The 22702-nt window shown below is 47.5% G+C and overlaps 2 protein-coding genes across 6 annotated transcripts; one reads left to right on the top strand and one right to left on the bottom strand.

Annotated features, from left to right (window-relative positions):
• Positions 1–44: 44 nt before the first annotated feature.
• POLR2F (RNA polymerase II, I and III subunit F) lies at positions 45–11042 on the bottom strand. 2 transcript variants are annotated; one of them, XM_037846507.1, is made up of 5 exons: positions 10918–11042; positions 8113–8182; positions 4795–4880; positions 725–796; positions 45–223 (listed from the first exon to the last, which is right to left on the bottom strand). In XM_037846507.1, exons 1-5 carry the CDS (start codon positions 10935–10937, stop codon positions 133–135), a joined length of 339 nt encoding a protein of 112 aa, XP_037702435.1. In that variant the 5' UTR covers positions 10938–11042; the 3' UTR covers positions 45–132. The 2 variants fall into 2 exon arrangements, with proteins under 2 accessions (XP_037702435.1, XP_037702434.1); XM_037846506.1 differs by having other exon boundaries at positions 4750–4880.
• A 59-nt stretch (positions 11043–11101) lies between these two features.
• C8H22orf23 (chromosome 8 C22orf23 homolog) lies at positions 11102–21443 on the top strand. Of its 4 annotated transcripts, none has more exons than XM_037845698.1 (7): positions 11102–11246; positions 11524–11635; positions 12465–12527; positions 19285–19467; positions 20101–20229; positions 20449–20549; positions 20698–21441. In XM_037845698.1, the coding sequence occupies exons 2-7, from the start codon at positions 11551–11553 to the stop codon at positions 20767–20769; spliced, it is 633 nt and encodes a 210-aa protein (XP_037701626.1). In that variant the 5' UTR covers positions 11102–11246; positions 11524–11550; the 3' UTR covers positions 20770–21441. The 4 variants fall into 4 exon arrangements, with proteins under 4 accessions (XP_037701626.1, XP_037701625.1, XP_037701624.1 ...); XM_037845697.1 differs by having other exon boundaries at positions 11194–11352; positions 20698–21442; XM_037845696.1 differs by lacking the exon at positions 11102–11246 and adding an exon at positions 11267–11377 and having other exon boundaries at positions 20698–21443.
• The last annotated feature ends 1259 nt before the right edge of the window (positions 21444–22702 follow it).

Consider the following 22702-nt stretch of genomic DNA (forward strand, 5'->3'; position numbering starts at 1 on the left):
AGGGCAGCAATAGGGAAGAAGGGGATGGTAGCATCATGGACAACTGAAGGTGGAGGGGGTTGAAAGGTTGAATACTTTATTATATTATTTACATATACAAAAGAATGTGAGGGTCAGGAAGATGCCTCGGGCTCAGTCGGTGATGATGAGTTCATCCACCCCCCAGTCTTCATAGCTCCCGTCTGGCAGGTAGCGGCGAATGATGATGGGGATCTTTCGGGCCCTGTGGCAGGGGAGAAGTCACAAGTACATGAGGGCTGGTGACCCCAGCTCTGCAGCAGAAGGGACAGGCTGTGTGCGGAATGTGAGAAAAAAGAAGTCTAAGGAGAATCCTCATGAGACAGACAAGTGTACTTTGTAGGAAAGGAATTACAATAAAAAGAAAGCACCTGCATCCCTGAGCGTGGGACAGAGAGCCGGGAAGGGCCCTGCCATGTGTGGCTGAAGGGAGGAGGAAAGAGTGGGGCCCGTCAGTGAAGCTTCCTGCCGCAGGGCCCAGGTCAATGCTCCCAGTGGGAGAGGGCCCTGTCTCACCAGTGCCCACCCCCTTTGCCTGCCCCCTTCTTCCTCTTCCCTCTTGAATGAACCAAGGACCTATAGAGACAAACACCTACAAGCTCTGCACTTCTCCAGGAAGGGAGGTGGGTCTGAGGGTGTGTAGCAGACAACCCAGGAGTTGCCTCCCGGAGCTCTGGAGTAGGGAACCATGATCTGGGTGACTTACTTGAGCTCTTTCATGGCGATGAGCAAGGGATCTGTCTCCCCCTCCAGCTCCACCATCACGGGGGCACACATCCTGTAGGTACAGGGAAGTTGTTGGGGGAGACTGCAAACACAGGGAGAAGGGCCCAGGAGGAACTGAGGGTGGGGCACTTCACCAACAGGACCAGCATCCTAGTCCTCACCTAGAATGGTCATCTTCTAGGTAGGCAGGGGCTGCGGGAAGGGGTGTGATGGGGGGCGGTGGTACAGAGGAACAGCTAGAGACAAGCCACAACAAGGGCACAATCGTGGGAGCCAGGAGACTGGATTGAAATTTTGCCTCCAAATACAAATCACTTAATTTCTCTCCAAATCTCAGTACCCTCATTTGAAAATGGAAAAATTATCCCTGCCTTGCCTACATGATAATGATGCTAAGATAATAATGGCTAACAAGCAAATGCTTACTAGGTGCCAGGTGCTATTCTAAGCACTTAACATATGATCTCATTTCAGGTAGGTACTATTTTTATTCCATTTTACAATGGAGGAAACTGAGGCAGAGAGCTTAGTAACTTATCCAAGGTCACACAACCAGTAAGGGGGCAGAGCCAAGATTTGAACCCCAAGTGCTCCTAAACACTGTGCTACTACACCTCCCCTGTAACAGGCTAAAGATACGCAGCCTTCGGAAAGGCATTATGAAAGTGACAGAGCATCGTTACACCATACTACATTCCATCATGTCGGCTCTGCTGCCCAGGGACCTTGCCCAGGGCCTCTCACAGGCCCCTGAGCCCATCAGTCACGGCAGAGAGGAACAGCCATGTGCTAAGGGACACCAATCTGACCATGCTAATCCAACTCCACAAGCCATGCCTCAGTACAAGCCATGCCTCAGTGCCCAGCTCCTCCCGGCTCCCTCCCCAGCCTCCACTCAGTGCTGATGATCAGGGCACTCCCCTGCTTCCAACCCTGCTATGACTCCAAAGCCATCAGGCCAGAATCCAGGTTGGTCCCTGCTCACCTTTCTAGCACCTTCTCATGCTAGAGAAGATGCATCTTTCTAGCATCTTCTCATGTTCCAGTCATACCAAACGACTTGTGGTTCCCTTCTGTTGCTGCTTACAAGCTCTTCCTCTCCTTCCTAGCCTGGGAGAGGCTCTAAGGTCTCCACTCTGGAATCACTTGCTAAACCTTCAGTGCCCCGACTCATCTTGCATATGCTTCTCTTGGCACCAAGCTAACCAAACTGTAACTACCTGTTTGGAAGTTCACATCACATCATGAGTTCCTGGAGGACCAGGACCACCTGTGACTCACTGCTGGGGGCCCAGCCCCTGGTAACCATGCTTGGCTCACAGCAAAAGCTCCATAAACAAACAAGGGATGCCGATTCTAGGTCCACCTCCTCTAAGAAGATGCCCTTGATAATTCCAGGTCAATAATGGATCCCAAATCTGGCTAATCATCAGAATTACCAGAAGAGCAGGTTAAAACTACAGGGACACAGGGACACACACACAAACAAGTCCCAGGTACTATTCCAGAATCTCTGAAGAGAATCTTGAGTGAATGGAGCCTGAGAATATGCATCTTCAAGCTCCCCAGGTGATTCTGATAATCATTTTGAGCACCACAGTTTTACACAATATAATTTACTAGCATTATTAAATATTTTGATTTGTTATTTCGTGTGCCTAAACCTTATCTCCCCAAAACCTGAAAACTTCCCCAGGGCAAAAATCAAGTGTTTAACTTTCCCTGTATCCTCTCTCAATAAGTATTTAACTTCCCCAAAATACAAAGCTTCAAAGAATATGGAAAAACACTTTTCCTGATCTGCATATGCCTTATTTCTTTTAAGATATGAATAATTCAAGGACATTCATTCATCCAGCACCTACTATGTGCCTTTAAGTAATTTGTCCACACCAGGACCTCCACAAATAAGCATGTCAGTGATCCAGCTGAGAAGTGGGTGTGCTGGACAGCATCAGTCAGCAGGTGGTGCTAAGCCAAACTCAAATCTCACCCAAAAGAAGCAACCCAAGAACAGCTGGTTCAGCACCTCCCAACAACAGGATCCCAGGCCAGGTGCTAATGGTGTCAGTTATAGTCCTTGCTGTCAGAGCTTCCTGCCTGCTGGGAACTGCCAGCCAGCATTATTTACATCCCTTAACCAGAAGAGACAGGATAGGGCAGGCTACACCGGACCACACCTCACTCCCCAAAAAAAGCAAGTCTCTTTCCTTCATTAGTGCTTTGAATGTCAGCCTCATTCAAAAGCTCCACACTGCCCACAAAATGAACTCCAACCTCCTGAACTTGCCATTCAAGGCTCTGGTGACATCTTTCCAGCCTTGTGTCCCAAGCTACTTACCATTCCGCACCACTATCCACACTTGCCTGCTTCCATCTGGAAGCTAATGCTGTTTCTGGTACCTGGGCTACCCTCAGAGCCCACCTCCCCTTACTTATCCCTGCATAAATTCTAATTCCTTCAAGAGGTTTTCCCAGTCACCCCTGGAATTACTCTCTTCTCTCCTTTTTTGCACTATATTATAAAGCACTGGTCCCGTGTGCCTTGTGTTCTGGGTGTCTATGAGCAGGTCCATCTGCCCCATCAGATGGTAAACACTTGGAGCACTGGGGGATGAAGTCTTCTATCACCTTCGCAACCCCAGCATCCCCAACAGTTACTCGGAGTGCAGGATGACTGTTAACTAGCAAACAACCAGCTTATTTGCTTGAAAAACCATTTACAAGCTACTATTTCCCTGCTGGGCCATTGGCCACTTTCAGGCTGAACCACCACAATCCTCCGTGATGATGTCCTATTTCTACATTACCCATTATCGTAGCCACTAGCCACATGGCTTTTGAGACTTGAAATGTGGCTAGTGCAACTTAGAAACTGAGTCTTAAATTTTATTTACTTAATTTGAATTTACATTTAAATGACCATATATGGTTAGTGGCTATCATATTTGATAATAAAAGTCTAGAGGATCCTGACCCAGCAGTACCAGAAGTTATCAGGTTGAATGTGGCTCTGATTTCACCCAGAACAGCAGAGAGCAAGGAGGTTGGCAAGAGGCCCAGCACAGTGGAATGTGGAAGGAGCAATGTTGCCGCCCCCAAAGCCCTTTCTCAGGTGGGCACAGTGGTCACCTTTATGTCACGGGACTGGAGGAGGTAAGTCCAGTGCTGTTTGAAAGCTAGAGAGGAGGAACACCACCATCCTTTTTGAGAGTCTGCCTTCCCAAGCCACCTGCCCACAGGAAGGGTGTTTTCCAGCCCATTCTCCACTATGCCCACAACCTTAACAGGCAGGCTCTGCCTCTGTGGACACAGCCTCTGGACCCCTGCACTGCCTATGGCTGACCAGGTGAGTGTGCCTCGTAGTTCAAAAGCCACATCCTCCAATCAAGCAGACATTTTGATTTCTACCAGTCTATCGTCTATCGCCTAAATCTTATTGTTGCACTTTAACTGGTCCCAAACTGGGGAGGTAAAGAAAGAGTGCTAATTACCAGATCCCCAGAATCCCACCATTGCACTATGTTTTCCTATCTCTGACAGGGCCTCTGTGTGAAGTGCCCTCTGCATTCTCCCCACTGCTCTGGGTTGGCCACAGTCTACCTGGTCTCAAGAACCCCTCTAAGCCCAATGGGTACTGCTGCAGCCTTCCCTGACTGGCCCTGCCCGCAACGGTCTAGGGCTCTCTGAATTCATTCTCCTTTTTTGTTTCACTTAACATGATAGTCATCAAGTTCTGTATTTTTACTGTTATTTTTCTACTGTCCTCTTACACAACTTCTTGTATGCCCATGTCCTATTTCTCCTATTAGATCATTAACTCCCTGATCTAATAGGAGGGCAGGGATCAAGCCCTGCAGCTAGCATACTGGGACAGCTCTATATATGGACAGAATTGGAGAGCATGGACAGTCTGCTTTCAGGAGTCAGGCTGGGAGGGACACATGAAGGGCTCACTGTGACAGGCCTGAGCGAAGGAGGTGAACTGAAGGAGCACACACTCACGCAATCTGGAGGGCTCGGGTGCCCAGCACGCGGGCCCGCTCGTACTTGGTCATGTACGGTGTGGTGATTCGCTTCTGGTTGGCCTGCGGTCGCTCCCCAGACGGAAGAATCTCAACATTCTCCTGGCCCTCCTGGACACAAAACAGAACAGAGGGGAAATCTCAGGTGCATTTTGGGGGATAGGGAAGGAGGGTGATGATGACAACAGTGATCATAACTACTCCTACCATTACCCTTAATACTTATGACAATGCTGAGGACCACATGGCTGCCTGGGGAACAGTAACCTTATCAAGTAAGGACTGCCACCTCCATTTCAGAAGCCCTGAGAGGCAGCTAACTTGGCCAAAGTCTCAGACCTAGTAAAAAGCAGGGATAATGACTGGAATCCAAGTCTGATGAATTCCAGAGCCAACTGCCTCACCCAGGAGTGAGAGCCTGGAGACAGGGCAGTCCCTGAACACTGGCCCTATAAAATGAAGTCCTGAAGCACAGACAAGTCACCCCAAGCAGTTAAAGAGGAACATACACCCCATCTTTCAGACCGAGTAAGTGAGCCACTGGGTCAAATGACTAAAGAAGTCAGGGTGAAAGCAGGAATAATTATATACTCACGTATTTGACAATTATTTATTGAGCATCAGTCCCATACCAGACATGGTAACAGGTGCTGAGACAGAGAGTTAAGTGTTTCTGCTCTCAAAAACAGACTAGTGGGGGAGACAAAAAAGTAACCAGAACAGCAGGTGCTATGAAAGTAGTCACAGGGAGGGTAGAACAAAAGTTAACAAGAAGGTGGGAGGAACACCTAACTCACACCTGGGGATGGGAAGACTACCCAGAGATAAGACAAGCTAGTCTGGAAGGATGAGGAGGAGGCGGAGCTGCCAGGCCGACAAGGAAGGAAAGGGCACTCCAGGAAGACTGAATAGCATGTACAAGGGCACAGAAGACAGAGAGACTGTATTAGGTTTGGGAAGTTTTTGTGGAGCATGATTAGAGCAAAAGGTGCAATAGGGTAGTAGGCAGGAGAATAAATTGTATAATGAATAAAGAATTAATTCAACAAATATTTATTGAGTGCTTACTATATGTCAGATAATGTTCCAAGAGCTTGGAATACAGCAATGAATAAGACAAATAAAAATTATTTCCCCCATAGAGCTTACATGAAAATGGGCTGAGACAGACAATAAAGTAAGTAAAATATATAGTGTAAAAATAGGGAAGGAAGACAGGAGGGCCAGGGTAGTCAGGGAGAGGAAGAGAAGACAGCTCCAATTTTAAATACAATGGTCAAAGAAGGTCTCCCTGAGGCGATATTTGGACAAAGACCTGAAGGATATCTATGGGAAAAGCATTTCTGAAAGAGGGAACAGCAGGAATAAAGGCCCTGAGTGGGAGTCTGCCTGGCATGGACAAAGAACCGCAAGAAGAAATGAGGTCAGAAAGGGAACTGATAGCTAAATCACAGAAGACCTTGTGTGTCTTTTTGGCTTTTCTCTGAACTGGAAAGCCACTGAGGAAGAGTTCTGAGCAGGGAAGAAACACAGTTTGACTTAAAATTTAAAGGATCAAGAGCCTCCTCCCGAATGCCTCTTTGTTGCTCAGATGTGGCCCTCTCTCTCTAGCTAAGCCAACTTGAAAGGTGAAATCACTGCCCTCCCCCCTACATGGGATCAGACACCCAGGGGAGTGAATCTCCCTGGCAACGTGGAATATGACTCCCGGGGAGGAATGTAGACCCGGCATCGTGGGACGGAGAACATCTTCTTGACCAAAAGGGGGATGTGAAAGGAAATGAAATAAGCTTCAGTGGCAGAGAGATTCCAAAAGGAGCCGAGAGGTCACTCTGGTGGGCACTCTTATGCACAATTTAGACAACCCTTTTTAGGTTCTAAAGAATTGGGGTAGCTGGTGGTGGATACCTGAAACTATCAAACTACAACCCAGAACCCATGAATCTTGAAGACAACTGTATAAAAATGTAGCTTATGAGGGGTGACAATTGGATTGGGAGAGCCATAAGGACCACACTCCCCTTTGTCTAGCTTATGGATGGATGAGTAGAAAAATGGGGGAAGGAAACAAACAAACAAACAGACAAAGGCAACCAGTGTTCTTTTTTACTTTAATTGCTCTTTTTCACTTTAATTATTATTCTTGTTATTTTTGTGTGTGTGGTAATGAAGGTGTCAGGGATTGATTTTGGTGATGTATGTACAACTATGTAATGGTACTGTGAACAATCAAATGTACGATTTGTTTTGTATGACTGCGTGGTATGTGAATATATCTCAATAAAATGAATATTAAAAAAAATTCAAAGGATCACTCTGGATGCTCTGTTGAGGATATTTTGTAAGGGGTAAGGGTAGAAGCAGAGAGACTAATTAGGATGACCAGTAGGAACTGATCATGTTGGCTTAGAAAGTTGACTTTGGCAGCAGAGTGGCAAATAGAGCAGAGAGGAGTGAGATGAAATAGGAAAACCATCAACAAAATATTTGCAGTAACGTGGGTAAAAAGCAATGAAGATCTACACTAAGCTGAGGCATTATGAATGGAGAACAGCGACAGGTCTGAACCACATCTAGGAGCCTAATCAACAGGACAAGGATGAAAAGGGCATCAGAAGGATGAAGGAGGTTTCTGACTCAACTGTATGGGTGTGTGAAAGTGCCAAGCACAAAGAGAGGAAACCCAGGAGGAGCAGCTTCAGCTTCCGGGCTTGAAAATGGGGCACTTTCTTTCCAGGAGACAAAGCACTTCTCCCTGCATTAGTCACACAGGACAGAAAGCCCTATTTCATTCATGAAGGTAGTAACCCATCCACCTAGTTGCCCAAGCCAGAAACCTGGGAGTCATCCTTGTCATCTCCCATTTTCTCAGCCCTATATCCAATCCATCAAAATATCTATTATTCTTCTCATCACCTACACTACCAGAACCTAAGTGCAAGCCCCAATTCTCTCTCACCTGGATGTCCACCAGAGGTTCCTAACTGGTCCCTCTGCTTTTACTCTTGCCCCTTTCTAATTCAATTCTCACTCTGCAGCCAGAATCCTTTTTTAAATATGTAAATTGGATCATCCCACCCCCCAGCTCAAAATTTGTCAGTGGTTTCCCATTGCCCTTAGGCCTACAGTATCCTGTCTGATGAGGGCCTTAGGGTCTATGGACTAAGCAGACAGAAGCCTTCACGCCCACCCCCAGAGCTTTTCCACCACCCAGGACCAGCACATCAGAACGCCACTCCCTCTAACTGGGGATGCTTGTGGTGGGGTCCTGACCATCAACAGGAGGCAAATGCATCCAAGTATCAACTGCTGCAGGGATGGGAGCCCAAGGCTAAATACTGACCTCTTCAGCATTCTCCAAGTCATCTAGCCCTTCATCCTCCTCCACATCATCAAAGTCATCACCATCAAAACTGTACAAGAAAAAGAGACCAGTTAGTTACAGCATCACTTACTATGAACAAAGAGGCCAGAGATCTGGGTCTTACTCGATACCTAGGAGACACTCAATAAATATCTACTTAATGAATGAAATCAAACTTCTGTTTGATTTTACTCCCTCCATCTTCCCCCATCCACTTGCAAATTTTGCTAGGTCTCACTCATCATCACTGTTTCTCTCTCTATTAGATAATTCTAGTAGAGTATGTATGTAAACATACAGATATTTCTCTATCTGAAAAAGCAAACTTACTTCTTCCCCACCCCACCCCACCCCCAGCCCTATTCCCATGCTTCCCTTTGGAAAAAAATTCCTGAAGGAGCTGTCCATCCTCACTGTCTACAATTTCTCCCTTCCCGTTCTGTTACAATCTCATTCCAATTTGACTTCCATTCCCCCATCCCAGCAAAACTACTCTTTTCAAGTTCATTAATGCTCTATCTCTGCGTTGCTAAATCCAAAGAGCAATTCAATTCTTGCTTTCTTTTAACCAGACCTATCAGTTGACAGGCTAGACCACTCCCTCCCCCTCTGGGGGATCTCCTGACTGGACTTCAAGGCCCCTCGCTCCCTTATTGTCGTCCCCCTCTCCACCTCTTAGGCTGCCCCTTCTCAGACTCCTTTGCAGTTTCTCCTCTTTCCTCCTAAGCACTCAAGGTCAGAATGCTCCAGCACTCCAGTCGTCTCCACTTCCCTACTGAACTCACTCCCCTGATGAGCTCACCTGTTTCACAGCTTTAACTAATTTACTTATGCTGATGACTCCCATATTTTTATCTTCAGAATAGACCCCTCCTCTCACCCCACACAAGCAATTTGTCAGGAAATTTTCCTGGCTCTACCTTCAAAACATATCTAGAATTCAACCCCTTCTTACCACACCACCTTTACCAGTACCTCCTTTGTGGAAGCCACTACCTTGATCAAACCCAACTAAGCTCCCTGAGTCTATCCCTGTTCCTCTATAGTGTATCAACATAGCAGCCAGAGTGATGCTTATAAAGGCTCACAACTCTTCAGTGGCTCTCCATTTCACTCAGAGTAAAAGCCAAAGTCCTGACAATGACAACAAGCTTACATCATTTGGCAGCCTATCACCTGCCTCCCTGACATCCCCATACTACTCTCCCCCTGCAGGAACTATCCTGGTATCCTGGCTATTCCTCAAAAACTCCAGGCATGCTTCTCCCTTACAGCCTTTGCTCTAGCCCTTCCATCTGTCCCAATGGCTAATGTTATCACCTTCTACTCTTGCTCAAATGACACCTTCTCTATGAAGCCTTGTCTCAAATGCCCTTTCCATTTAAAACTGTGACCTACTGCTTTGCCCTTAATTCTCTACTTTATTTTTCTATAGCATATACCACCTTCCAACATACTATAAACTTTCTAACATACTATACATGTACTTACTTATTATGCCTATTGTGCATCATCAGTCTTTGCCCACCCCTCCCTCAATACATTCATCTATATATTCCAAGCTCCTGGAATAGAGTCTGACATGCAAAAATTTGTTGACTGAATGAACCAATTCAATCGGATTCAATATGACATATATAAAACGGACTCCATGACCCCACTAACAGCTACTCTCTTCACCACCACTCTCAACCTCAGGTACCACACCACCACACCCAGGTAAGACAATAACAACTTGCTCCTTCTTCCAGGCTCCCTATCATGATTGGAAGAACTACCCACACAGTTATTCATCTAGAAAATGCTTATCCTCCATCCCACTCTCTCCCTCACATCCATATCTTATCCATCACCAAGTCTTGTCAATTTTACCTCCTAAAGAGGGTCATGCCTGTATCCTCCTTTCCATCCCTTATGGTAACTATCTTAATTCAGGCTTCCACTTTTCTCAGTGTGTAATTTTGCAACAACTTCCCAAGTGGTCTTTCTCCTCTTCTCCTCTCTGAATCCATTCATCACAACGCGAGAAGAGTGATTTTTCTAAGGGGCAAATCTAACCTCACTCCACCTCTCAAAACATGTCAATGGTTCTCCTTTACCTCAAGGATAAAGAATAGTCTTTACAAAGGAACAACAATCCTCAAAAATCTGGCCTTCACCTGTCTCTCAGCTTCCCGTTCTTAACACGCTCTGCTTTCAGAACACAGACTGGTTTTCCAAATTCCCCCAAACACCATACTATTTCATGTCTCTGTATTTTAGGATATACTGTTTTCTCTGCTTATAATGTTGATCCTGCCCATTCTACTTGGCCAATTCTGACTCGCATTTCACAACCTCTAGGAAGCCTCACCAAACTCTCTCAGATAATTAAATTTCCCTCCTCCCAATTACTTCTCTACTACATACTTCTACTACTTGTAATCTCTTGTTACCTCGTATAGCTGTTTATGGGACTGTTCCCTCCTTTAGAAAGAGTGCCAGGAGGTAGACACAGTGCCCAATTCTTTGTACAAGATACAGGGTCCGGCTCTGTGGAAGTCTGTTGAATAGCACCTTACTCACCGACCCCTCTGGTACCACGAGCCTGGGCCTTTCTGTGCCCAGCCCGTGGCCTGGTCTATGCCCCGGTGCCCCGGCCTTCCCTTCTCCAGCTCCGCCGGGCCCCTCAGGACCTGTCTCCTCGGACACTGCCCCTCGACGCCTGGCTCCTCAGACTCTTCCGACCCGGCCCCGCCTCCCTTCGGAGGCTCCCGCCAAAGGCCACTCTACTCTCGCACTCACTTGTCCTCGTTGTCTGACATGACTCCTGAGCTGCACCGACCCCGTTCCGCGACCCACAAAGCAAGGAGACCGACACTCAGCCACCCTACACCTCGCACGGCACCACGCGTACTCTGCGCTTGCGCCGAGACCCAGCGGAAATCACTTCCGGGAGGCAGGCCGGAGACTCAGATGTGCGCATGCGCAGAATGGCGTGCGTTTGGTACCATGGTAGCAAGAGCCGCTAGCTGCGGGCTCCAGTGGAGGAAATAGTGGAGTATTTCTGGGGGTTACAGGAGCCGGGAGCCGCTGCAGAGCCGTGGGGACACCCAGAGGGGGACTCAGTTTAGGTGAAGTTTCAATTTGGCCTCACCCAATGGGCACTTTCGTGACCACGGCTATCTGAACGCTCCCTTCCTCCCGAGGGGACTTACCTGCCACAGGATGAGACACCCTGTATGTCAGGATGAGGACCCTGTGTGTGCGTACGTGTGTGTGTATCTGTGTTTCGGGGTGTTGGGATAGGGCACTGTGGCTATATTGTCACTATTCTCCTGCGGCCAGATTCCCGACCTCGGATCCCAGATGTCAGGTGGGATTGGGTAGTGAGTGCCTCTCTCTCCTCAGGGCCTTCCCGTGGCTTCCCAGGAGAGGATGGGGGCGGTGACCAAAGGAACTGGGCTCTGGCGTTGCCCCCAGCGGGCCACTTACACCCCAGGAACCTGTGAGCTGCTCAGAGGTCAGTGCATTGAAGGGCACCAGGGGAAGAGGAGTGATAACAGTTGCTCTCAGTAACTCCGTTCTTCCCTGTATGATCTGTGGCTTAGTATTGCTATTTTCATTTTACAGATGAGGAGCCGGGGGTTCAGAGAGGTTCTGGGTCCAATAGCTTGCAAGTGGCCAAAAGTCAAAGAATCAAGTATTTAAAAATAGTTAAGTCCTATGCATTCTCTAGATCATACACTCAACTTCCCCAGGAAGCCTTGTATCCTCCCCATCCACACCTATCCGCACTAGGAACACTATTACATAACCTCACACTACCTTTTCCTTCAGCTTAAGCTTAACCAAAACTGTAGTTGGATATTTAGTTGTGCCCATTGGATTAATGTCCATCTCTCTTTCTAGATCATTTACTCCATCAGGGCAGGGATTGTGCCTGTTTTAGCTCACCATTGTATTCTGGCATATGCTTAATGAAAATTTATTCTTTCATTCATTAATTTACTCAACAAAATTTTTAAGAGCCTGCTATGTGCTTTAGACACTGTAATCGGTGCTGGGGATACAGCAGAGAACAAAAGAGGAAAAAAACAGCAAAAAATCTTGCTCCCATGGAGCTGATATTAGGCTAACAAATAATAAATAAAGTAAATAAGTAAAATACATAGAACTTAGATGGTGGTGAGTGCTGTAGAAAATAATGAAGTAGGAAAGGAAGAAAGGGAGTGTTCAGGTACAGAATGGCGGTATGGGAAGGAGGTGATACTGTTTTAAACATAAATAGCGCGAGATGAAGGCATCTGCCTACAGCCCAGAAGGCCTCATAGAAATGCTTTCTCTTGCAGTGATGATGAAGGAATCCAAACTAACCAACTTCCAGCAACGCCACATCATGGACACTGTGAAAAGTAAGAAGTAGTCCACAGACGCTTCCAAGCAGAGGGATTCTGGGACACATTGTTTTAATGCTCCTCCATATTGAAACATGGTAGGGGCAGGGGGCGGAGGGCGGAGGGTGGGTGGGGTGCATTTAAAGAGACAAAGACCAAAAAAAAAAAAATTTAAATAGTAGTTCTGCCCTCTTGGCCCTGGGGAATTGACCCTTTGGGGCTTTCACCTCTTCTCCAGACGTGGTCGTGGCTCAGTGACAACCCTCCTGCAGTCTGGCTCTAGCGAACCTTCCCAAGGGATCGCAGCCCAATAGAGACTTTGTGCCCAACCAAAATAGTCTCAACACAGTCATGTCTGCAATCTCTCCCTCCCTGTTACACACTTACCATATGAGCTCTCCAGAGGAAAGGACTGCGCATGTGCCTTGTCTGTAGTTTTATTCATTCATAGCTTGGCTAGCAGTAATAGGATGACTGGCTGAATTCACACTTAGAAAGAACACACAAAGCCTTTCCAAAGTTCATCTCTCACCAAACATTGTTATTTGCTTTTAAGGAAAGGATAAAAGAGGCAAAATTATAGACAGCACATGGGCACCATAATAAGGTACCTCCTTGAAAATAACCTTGTCCTCTAGGTCAACATTTAATGGATCAGAATAGAGCCCTGCACAGTTGCCTTTTAAAGGCAGAATGCCAGGAGACCCAAGTCTACTGGGCTTTCCTTAAATCTACCCAAGGCTATTGCCTTCCCTAAAATAGGAATGTGCCTGTTAGGAGGGCATCTGATCAACCACAGTAGTGCAGGGAAGGGAGAGTCAGAGAGGCAAATATTGGCAGGGCCTGTCCATCACTGGCTGGGAGAGGGAGGCTCTGTCATGCCAGTCCAGGGGTCAGAGTTACTTCCTTGTTGTGATCAAGGACAACTCAGGCTACCAGAGCCTGGGGCCATCACAAGTTTGAATCACATAACTCAGTCTCCATACTCAGCAATTACTAATAGTTTGGTGTCCCCTGTCACATGACTGCAAAGAAGAATGTGCTAGAAATTCCACTAAAAATAAATACTGCCAGTCCAAAGACTGTGTCTGCTTGTTCACCACTATAGCGCTTGCACTGAGAACAGGTACTCACTATTTATTGAACAACTAATTGCTTCAATGGTCAGGCCCACATGAGTAACTGATTTGTCTGGCAGTTTTATTCTCATTAAGAAGTTTTCTTTTTTTAATAGTTGCTTCCAAGCCTTGGAGTTGTCTCGTTTTTCTTCTAGAATTCCCCCTCCTCTTCTCTCTTCTTAACCAAATCATATTCATTGTTTTGAAGCTTAGCTCAGATTCTCTTGCAAGCCACAAATCCCTCTGCTTCACCTGAACTCCTAGAATTATTTGCTGAGAAAGGCCCAAAGGAAGAAGTAGCATATGAGCTAAGTCTTGAAAGATGGCTATTTAGGCATCGGACAGGAAGCGATGGGAAGTGGAAAGAAAGAGGAACATTCTGGGAAGCTTGGCATCTCCTCAGAGAGATTAATTGATGGTGTGGCTTTAGGTAGAGGGCCTAAGAAGGGCAAGGTTCATGGGAAATAATGGCAGCCCTATCCTCCAGTTGCTTGGGACAGATGCCTTGGAGTTATCCTTCACTCCTCTCTTTATCCCAGACCCACACCCTATCCATCAGCAGTCCTGTCTGGTTGACCTTCTGACCACTTCTCCCCAATTCCACTGCTACCACCTGACCCAGGTCCCCATCATCTCACCCTGACATGACATCAGTAGCCTCAGAACTGACCTCCCTGCCTCTCCTCTTGGCCCTCTGCACTGTATTGTCAACAGCAACCAGAGGGATCATGTCACTCCTCTGCTCAAAACCCTCCGATGGGAGAACCTAAGATGGTGGCTAGGTGAGACAGGGCAAAAAAACACCTCCATAAAAAATACTAGATAAAAACCAGAAAGTGACCCAGAACACCACTGCCAGTGATGCACCAGCCGGACAAGGTCTGCTAAATCCACAGGGAGCGTGCATTTGGTGAAACCAGGAGCCTGCATTCTGAAACGAGTGAGTCAGCTGAAAGTCCCGCAGCCACGCTGCGGTTTGGGGAAACGGTGGGCTAGCATTTGGAGACGGACTAGTTCTTTAAAAGAAAAATCCCGGGAGTGGCTGCAGATATGACAGGGAGAGCCATGCAGTGACGCACGGCGGGAATGGGCTGGGCTAATGCCTCAGTGTCTGGCGTGGAGGAGATACCCCTTCTCACATCCGCTGCTGATTGTCTCAAGACCAGAGAAGCAGAGGGGATCCAAAAGAAGAAAAAAAACCGCATTCCTTGCAGCCATCTCCCCAGCAGGCAGGGGCGCTCCTGCCTGGGGCCAGACCCACAGCCCAGAGCCACGCCAAGAAACCCAGTGTGATGGGGAATCTTTCCCGCAGGACTACACACAAGCCACAATATCGGCTGTGGACAGTGGCCTTTAATACACCCACGGCTGATTGTCCTGGAGCTGGGAGGGCGGAGCTGTGCAAAAAGGGGGAAGTTAATGCATCCCATTCAACCATCTTTGAAGCGGGCTGGGAACGCCCCAACACGGCCCGGTGACCCAGGGCTTCCCTGGAGGCTGGCGCACACTTGTGACGTGACACAGTCCTCCCTCAGCAGAGGTCCTGGAAGAGTCCAGCTGGGAAGGGGGAACCGCTCGGAAATCCCAGGGACCCTACGCGAATACCAAGGACTTGTGGGTCAGCGGCAGAGACAATTGGTGGAAAGACTGAAATGAAGGCTTAGGCTCCTGCAACAGCCTTAAATCTCTGGGAACACCTGGGAGGTTTGATTATTAAAGCTGCCCTGCCTGCCTAACCACCCAGACACACGCCCCACATTCAGGGCGGACAGCACCAGCAACACACCCAAAGTTGGTGCACCAATTGGACCCCACGAGAATCAGACCCCCACGCACCACAAAGACAAAGTGGGGGAGACCTGACTTGAGGGGAATAGGTGACTCACGGACGCCGTCTGCTGGTTAGCTAGAGAAAGTGTACGCCACCAAGCTGCAGTTCTGTCAAATTAGGGATCAAGTAAAGCAAATGCCAAGAGGCCAAAAACAACAGAAAATCTTAAAGCATATGATAAAACCAGACGATATGGAGAACCCAAACCAAAACACCCAAATGAAAATATCAGAAGACACACAGTACTTGGCACAATTAATCAAAGAATTACAGACAGGCAACAAAAGCATGGCTCAGGATATAAAGGACATGAAGAAGAGCATGGCACAGGATATAAAAGACATAAAGAAGACCCTAGAAGAGCATAAAGAAGAAATTGCAAGAGTAAATAAAAAAATAGATCTTATGGAAATTAAAGAAACTGTAGGCCAAATTAAAAAGACTCTGGATACTCATAATACAAGATTAGAGGAAGTTGAACAACAACTCAGCCTCCTTGAGGACCACAGAACAGAAAATGAAAGAACAAAAGAAAAAATGGGGAAAAAAATCAAAAAAATCAAAATGGATCTCAGGGATACAATAGATAAAATAAAACGTCCAAACTTAAGACTCATTGGTGTCCCAGAAGGGGAAGAGAAGGGTAAATGTCTAGAAACAGTATTCAAAGAAATTGTTGGGGAAAACTTCCCAAACCTTCTACACAATATAAATACACAAAGCATAAATGCCCAGTGAACTCCAAATAGAATAAATCCAAATAAACCCACTCCAAGACATATTGCGATCAGACTGTCAAATACTGAAGAAAAGGAGCAAGTTCTGAAAGCAGCAAGAGAAAAGCAATTCACCACATACAAAGGAAACAACATAAGACTAAGTAGTGACTACTCAGCGGCCACCATGGAGGCAAGAAGTCAGTGGCATGACATATTTAAAATTCTGAGAGAGAAAAATTTCCAACCAAGAATACTTTATCCAGCAAAACTCTCCTTCAAATTTGAGGAAGAGCTTAAATTTTTCACAAACAAATGCTGAGACCTGCCCTACTTCAGATACGAAAAGGACCCCTACTGACAGCGAAACAAAGAAAGGAGAGAGAGATAGAGAAAATTTTAACAGACATATATAGAATATTACATCCTAGGTCACCAGGACACACATTCTTCTCTAGTGATCACAGATCTTTCTCCAGAATGGACCATATGCTGGGGCATAAAAACAAGCCTCAATAAATAAAAAAAAAAAAAATGAATTTGTTCAAAGCACATTCTCTGACCACAGTGGAATACAAATAGAAGTCAATAACCATCAGAGACTTGGAGAATTCACAAATACCTGGAGGATAAAAATGAGGGGAAGATAAAAACATTCCTGGATAATCAAAAGCTGAGGGACTTCATCACCAGTAATCAGTCCTATAAGAAATCCTAAAGGGAGTTGAGCAGGCTGGAAGGAAGGGACACTAAACAATTGATTGAAACTACCATGAAGAAATAAAGATTTCCAGTAAAGATCACGTGGTAAATACAAATACCAATACTACTGTATTTTTGCTTTATAACTCCACTGTTTACTTCCTACAGGATCTAAAATACATAAACTGTAATGATAAATCAGTGGTTTTGGACTCAATGTAAAATATGTGATTTTTTACAAGAACTACATAAAGGTGGGGGAGTAATGGAGTATAGGAACATAGTTTATGTGTCATATTGAAGTTAAGTTGGTATCAAAGAAAAACAAGATTGTTATAGATTTAAGATGTTAAATTTAAGCACCACGGTAAACACAAAGAAAGTATCAGAGAATATGACCATAGAGATGAAAAGTAGAGTAGGGGTTCTGAGAAGTGGGGGAAGGGACAATGGGGAGTTAAGAAATGAGAGTAGGGTTTCTGTTTGGGGTGAAGAGAAACTTCTAGAAATGGATGGTGGGAAGGTGATAGCATTGCAACATTCTAACTGTGATTAATACCACTAATGGAATGCTAGGGAGGGAGTGGAATGCAAAGATTTAGGCTATTTATATGTTTCCACAAGTGAAAAAAAAAAAGTCTAAATAGATGACAATTAAATGCCAAGGATGATCCTGGATGGGATCTGAGGATGGAGGAGAGGAGGCTCAAAGGGACACAGATGGGACACACACACACACACACACAAAAGGAAATATAGAATGTAAGCTTTTTATCAATGTTGAATTTCTTGAACTTCTTAGCTGCGCTTAATGAGATTGCATAAAAGAATGTTCTTGTCCATGGGAAAGGTATATATGAATTATATTGTTTGTTCAAAGATATGTGCAGCTCACGTATGTTCAGAGGACAGAGCAATAGATGATGGGTGATAGATAGGGAGGGAGGGAGGGAGAGAGGGAGAGAGGGAGGGAAAGAAAGAAATGGTGGTGTGACAGGATGTTAAAGGTGGTGGATCTGGGTATCGGGGAGGGGGTCAGGGTATGATGGAGTTCTATGTATGGGGTTTGTACTGTTTTTGCAGCTGTTCCTGTAAGATTGAATTTATTTCAAAATAAAATCTATTAAATTAGAAAAATAAAAACCCTCTAGAAGGGGGTTTTTCAAACTGAAAAAAAAAAACCCTCCAATGGCTTCCGGTCTCATATAGAGCAAAAGCCTGTTCTTCCAGAGGCCAAGAAGGCCCTGCAGCCTGGTGTCCTCCATGATCCCTGATGTCTGCTCCCATTACGCTTTCCTCCACTCTGCCCCCATTACTCCACTCCTGCCACTGTGGCCTCCTGGTTGTTCCCCCAAAGCCCCCAGACCCCTCCCATCTCAGGGCCTTTGCGCTCACCCTTCCCTGTGCCTGGAATGCTCTTCAGCCTAGCTGGACTCCTTGCTACTTTCGGGTCTTTTCTCAAATGTCACCTTCTTCATGAAGCCTTCCTGGCCACCCTATTTAGAATCGTGAAGGCTGCTATGACAAACCCTGTGCTCCATCCCTGCACTGTCACCATCTAACCAACTACATATTTTACTCATTTACCATCGTCTCCACTCCCAGCCCTAACATAAGCCCCATGAGGCAGAACCATGTCTTAAACTGTATCCCCAGTGACTAGATCTGGCACATAGTGGACGCTCAGTAGATATCTGCTGATGGGATGAAAGAAGACTGGAAACTAGATGGGCCAGATCATAGCAGTGGGTGGGCCCTGCACTGAGCTGGGCTTCAGGGAGACTGAGGAGGGGGATGTGCTTGGCTGAACCACGCAGGGGGATGGACCACAGGAGGGACAGGTGTCCACTACCATCCAAACTGTCCCTCCCTGCCCTTGCCCCCAGCAGGTTTCAGGATTCCCGCCTATAGAAATAAAAGCATCAGTACAACGGCTTGATGTATAAGGATGTTTATTGCAGCATTGTTTGAAGTAGTGGAAAAAACAAAACAAAACTAGAAGCAACCTGAATTTCTGAAACTAAGAGACTAGTTGAATAAATAATGTACTCATTCTAAGGACTAATATACACTATAAAAAATAAGTTATATATGTAAATGGATTGATCTAGAAAGATATTGTCCATTATAAATTAAGTGAAAAGGGTCTGTTACTGAATATAATAAAGTATGATCACGTGTTTGAAAAAAATCACTTATATGCACATCTGTCTTTGAACTTGTTCCAAAAGTAGGGCAAGGGACCAGCAAATTGTTAACTATTGCTCATTGGGGGTGAAGGGGGGTACAGGGGAACTCTTCAGTGCTGTTTGGCTTGTTGTAACAGGCAGGTGTCACTTTTATAATTAAAAAATACTAATAAAACAACTAGCCAGGTGAGTCGTGCACCCCGGCCCTCCCTTCCCCAGGAGGAGACACTCTGCCCCTGCAGTGCAGCCCAACATCCAGCCAGAGGGCATCGCCTCCCAAGCCACAGGCCTCTGCTATCTACCTGCCTCCCATCCTGAAGGCCCGGCCCCACCTCCGGCCTGCCAACGCGTGCCAAGCCAACGGGGCCTACAGCCGGGAGCAGTTCAAACCTCAAGCCACCAGTAAGTGACAGGGCCTTGGCTCAAGCCTCTCTCCTACTTGGCTCCATGGTTGGGGGGTAAGGGGACAGGCAGCTCCCAAGGCAGGTGAGCAGGTATCTATGTATTCGAATTCCCGTGCTTTTTATACCGATGCCCTCGAGCCTTGGCACATGTTCAGGGCATAGGGGAACACAGATAAGTCATCTTGATCCTCTTTTGTTCTTTTTCTAGAAGGCCCTGCTGCATACTTGGCAGTCAGGTCATGCGCACACGCCATCCCTCCAATCCGGAGTGCCTCTGCAGTCCAGCCCCCTTCCCCGAGCCGTTCTTCCCCTGCCTGCCCAATATAACTTGGCCCAGTCCCTCCTAACCTCTCGGTAGCCTCTGCCCACAGGCTGCCCCTACAGGCATCACTGAGGTCCCGGGTTTCTAAGTTTGCTCAGCCTTGCTCTGCACCAAAGCAATGTGTGTGTTTGAGAAGGCTCTCTTCTCAGTCTTTCAACCCCTTCCTGCCAATCTTGACAAGGGTAGAAGGTGCCAGATCCACAGAAGCCCTCTCCGCGTTACCCAGGCCCCCTGCAGCAAGTGTGCCCAATGGGCAGCCCAGATCATGGAGAGGGCACCCCTTAACCAGGCTGTGTCTTGGCCCTCCAGGAGATCTGGAGAAGGAGAAGCGAAAACTCCAAAACATCTTTGCCACTGGAAAGGACCCAGAGGAACGGAAAAAAAAGGTCCCTCCCGTGCGGCAGGACCCTGCCCTTGAGCTGGACCGGTTTGAAGAATGTGAGCCACTGGCTGGTCTGGTTGTGCTGGGGGTAGGGGTGGAGAGGTCTGGAATCAGGATGGGGGTCCCTGAGGGCCAACGAGTAAGAAAGAAACACAGTTTGACCCCAGAGCCACTTCTCTCCCTGAGATAGGCATCCTGCCAGCCCCACCACCCCTCCCAGCAGCCTCCCAGCAGCCTACTCCCCTGTGCGCTGATGGCCCCTCTCCTCCATCCAGTGGTGAAGGAGATCCAGGAGAGGAAAGAATTCCTGGCTGACATGGAGGCCCTGGGACAGGGCAGACAGTACCGAGGAATCATCCTGGCTGAAATCTCCCAGGTAGGAGAACAGGGAGGTGGGGAGCAGAAGGTCCACTGTGAGTGCGGGGTCTACACCCTAAAGGGTCAGCTGTGGCTCAGCCTCACATCTGCGGTGGCTCCACAAGTTCCTGCCCTTGAGACTAGGCTTTCTCTGATGCCCTCTGCAGAAGCGACGGGAAATGGAAGATATTGATCACAAGAGGAATGAGGAACTTTGGAGGGCTCTTGTCACCTCTTAATCTGTTTCTGGAGACAGGAGCAGGGGAGCCCGGCCTCAACCTCGGGAGCCTGCGGTCATCCCAGGTCAGCACCCCCATCCTGGTCCCCAGCCCTGTCAAACAGCAGCACAGTACTGCCCTAGCCCGGGGTACCCGGGTGTATATAGCACCCTAGAAATCGGACCACTCCTCAAAATGGGCAGATTTGCCTCCAACCTGCTGCTGGTCAGCTGCCGGAGCCTCTGAGACACACACAGAGTCAGAGATACAGACACACAGACATGAGCACACATAGCTTTAGTCTTCTAAGGGTAAAGAGCCCCCTACACAGTGGAAGCAAGGCCAGAACCATCGTGGATGTGCATCTACCCTGGGCATCCGCCAGGCCCGCTCCCAGCACCCCCCTGTCTCTGTGTGTCCTGCCTATTTCCTTTTCTGAACTTTGGAATTCATTTGATTCCTGTTCCCTACTTGTCTGAGGACCTACTCATTTGACTTCTCACAGCCTTGGGCAAATGTTTAACCACAGTGATTAAAGAGTCAATAAAACACGGTTAACCCAGGTCATCACACACACCGTTTTGTTTTCAGAGGGATAAGCCTTACTTGTCCATGCGGTTAGAATTTCTCCAGTGCAGATGGTTTCCAGACACCTATTTGCATATTTCAAGTGGAAATGAGAACCAGCACCGCTTGAACTCCCTGTGGCCCATGCTCAGTTGTAGATGCTTAATTTCACTTTCATTTACCTCAGTAAGCCCCTGCAACAGCTCGTCTTTCCTGTGTGAGAACGAAGGCTCACCGCAATGCTATATCCAAGGCCATATCACTAGAAGTAGCCAACTCAGGATTACAATTTACCTTTATGTCTTCCCACTAAACCACTGCCCAGAGAAAGAAACGCAAAGGAATGGAGAGACCAAGACCAAAAGGGTCCTGGTTTTAGAGTCTGGCTTGGGCTCCAGCTCCAGCATGTGCTCCATGATGTTGGGCGAAACCCACATCCTAAACTCGGGTTTGCTCATCTGTGTGGCCTGCCTCAAAGGGCTGCTGTGGAGAGTCCGTCTGACAAGGAAGGCAGATGCCCCAGGGCCTGGCACAGGCCACGCAGCCCACTTCCCTCTGAGCCAGGTCTCTGGACCACCTGGGCCCTACATTCGCCAGTATCCTGTCATCTGCCACCAATCACCATCCCCACCAATCACCAAAATATTTTGGAAATTCCAACACCCTTCCTAAACTGTCTCCTGCCCCCAGAGGAATCCACTGGGTCACATGACCCAAGTTTTTGTTTATAGGAGAAATCCAGCATCCTCAGACAGTAAGTGGGGAGGTCTAGGTCAAGACCTGGCCCAGGAACATGGGAAGCCTCAGGGTTTCACCCAGCAAGAACCTAAGGGCAGAGGGGGCAATGTGAGGAGGGGAACCTAAGGGATCCACCTGAAAGGAGCCCTTACGGGGCGCCCAGGACAAATCAGCCCACCTTGACAACACCACATCAGCCTACCCAGATTTAAGTTCCTACAAGTCACACATGCACACAAAATCTGGCTTTGGGCTTCTTTTGAGTAATGGAAAGACCTGGCAACTCCAAGCCCATATTCCCACATGCAACAGTTGGCTTCAGCGAGGACCAACTTCCCTCTTCAGTCATGACAGACACTCCAGTGCACCCCAAGCCCCCCGACCCTTTTTCTCTCGACCTGATGCCATCCAGCAGGGCTCCTGCCCGGCCCCTGAAAGGCCTTTGGAGAGGTTGGCAGGCACGCACGGAGGGCAACCCCCAGGCGCCAGGCAGATGCCGGCAACCACCTCTCCCTGCAGAGGATGGGAATCCTGCCCACCTGGCTCCAGCCCCCCCACCCTGGGGTGACTGGAGATACCAGCCACACGGCCCAACAGAGGTTGGAAGAAGGCAGACCTGGCAGAGGGCAAAGCACCATGTGGCCACAGG

This window comes from Choloepus didactylus, chromosome 8 (genome assembly GCF_015220235.1).
Source record: "Choloepus didactylus isolate mChoDid1 chromosome 8, mChoDid1.pri, whole genome shotgun sequence".
In the NCBI taxonomy this organism is placed as follows: Eukaryota; Metazoa; Chordata; class Mammalia; order Pilosa; family Megalonychidae; genus Choloepus; species Choloepus didactylus.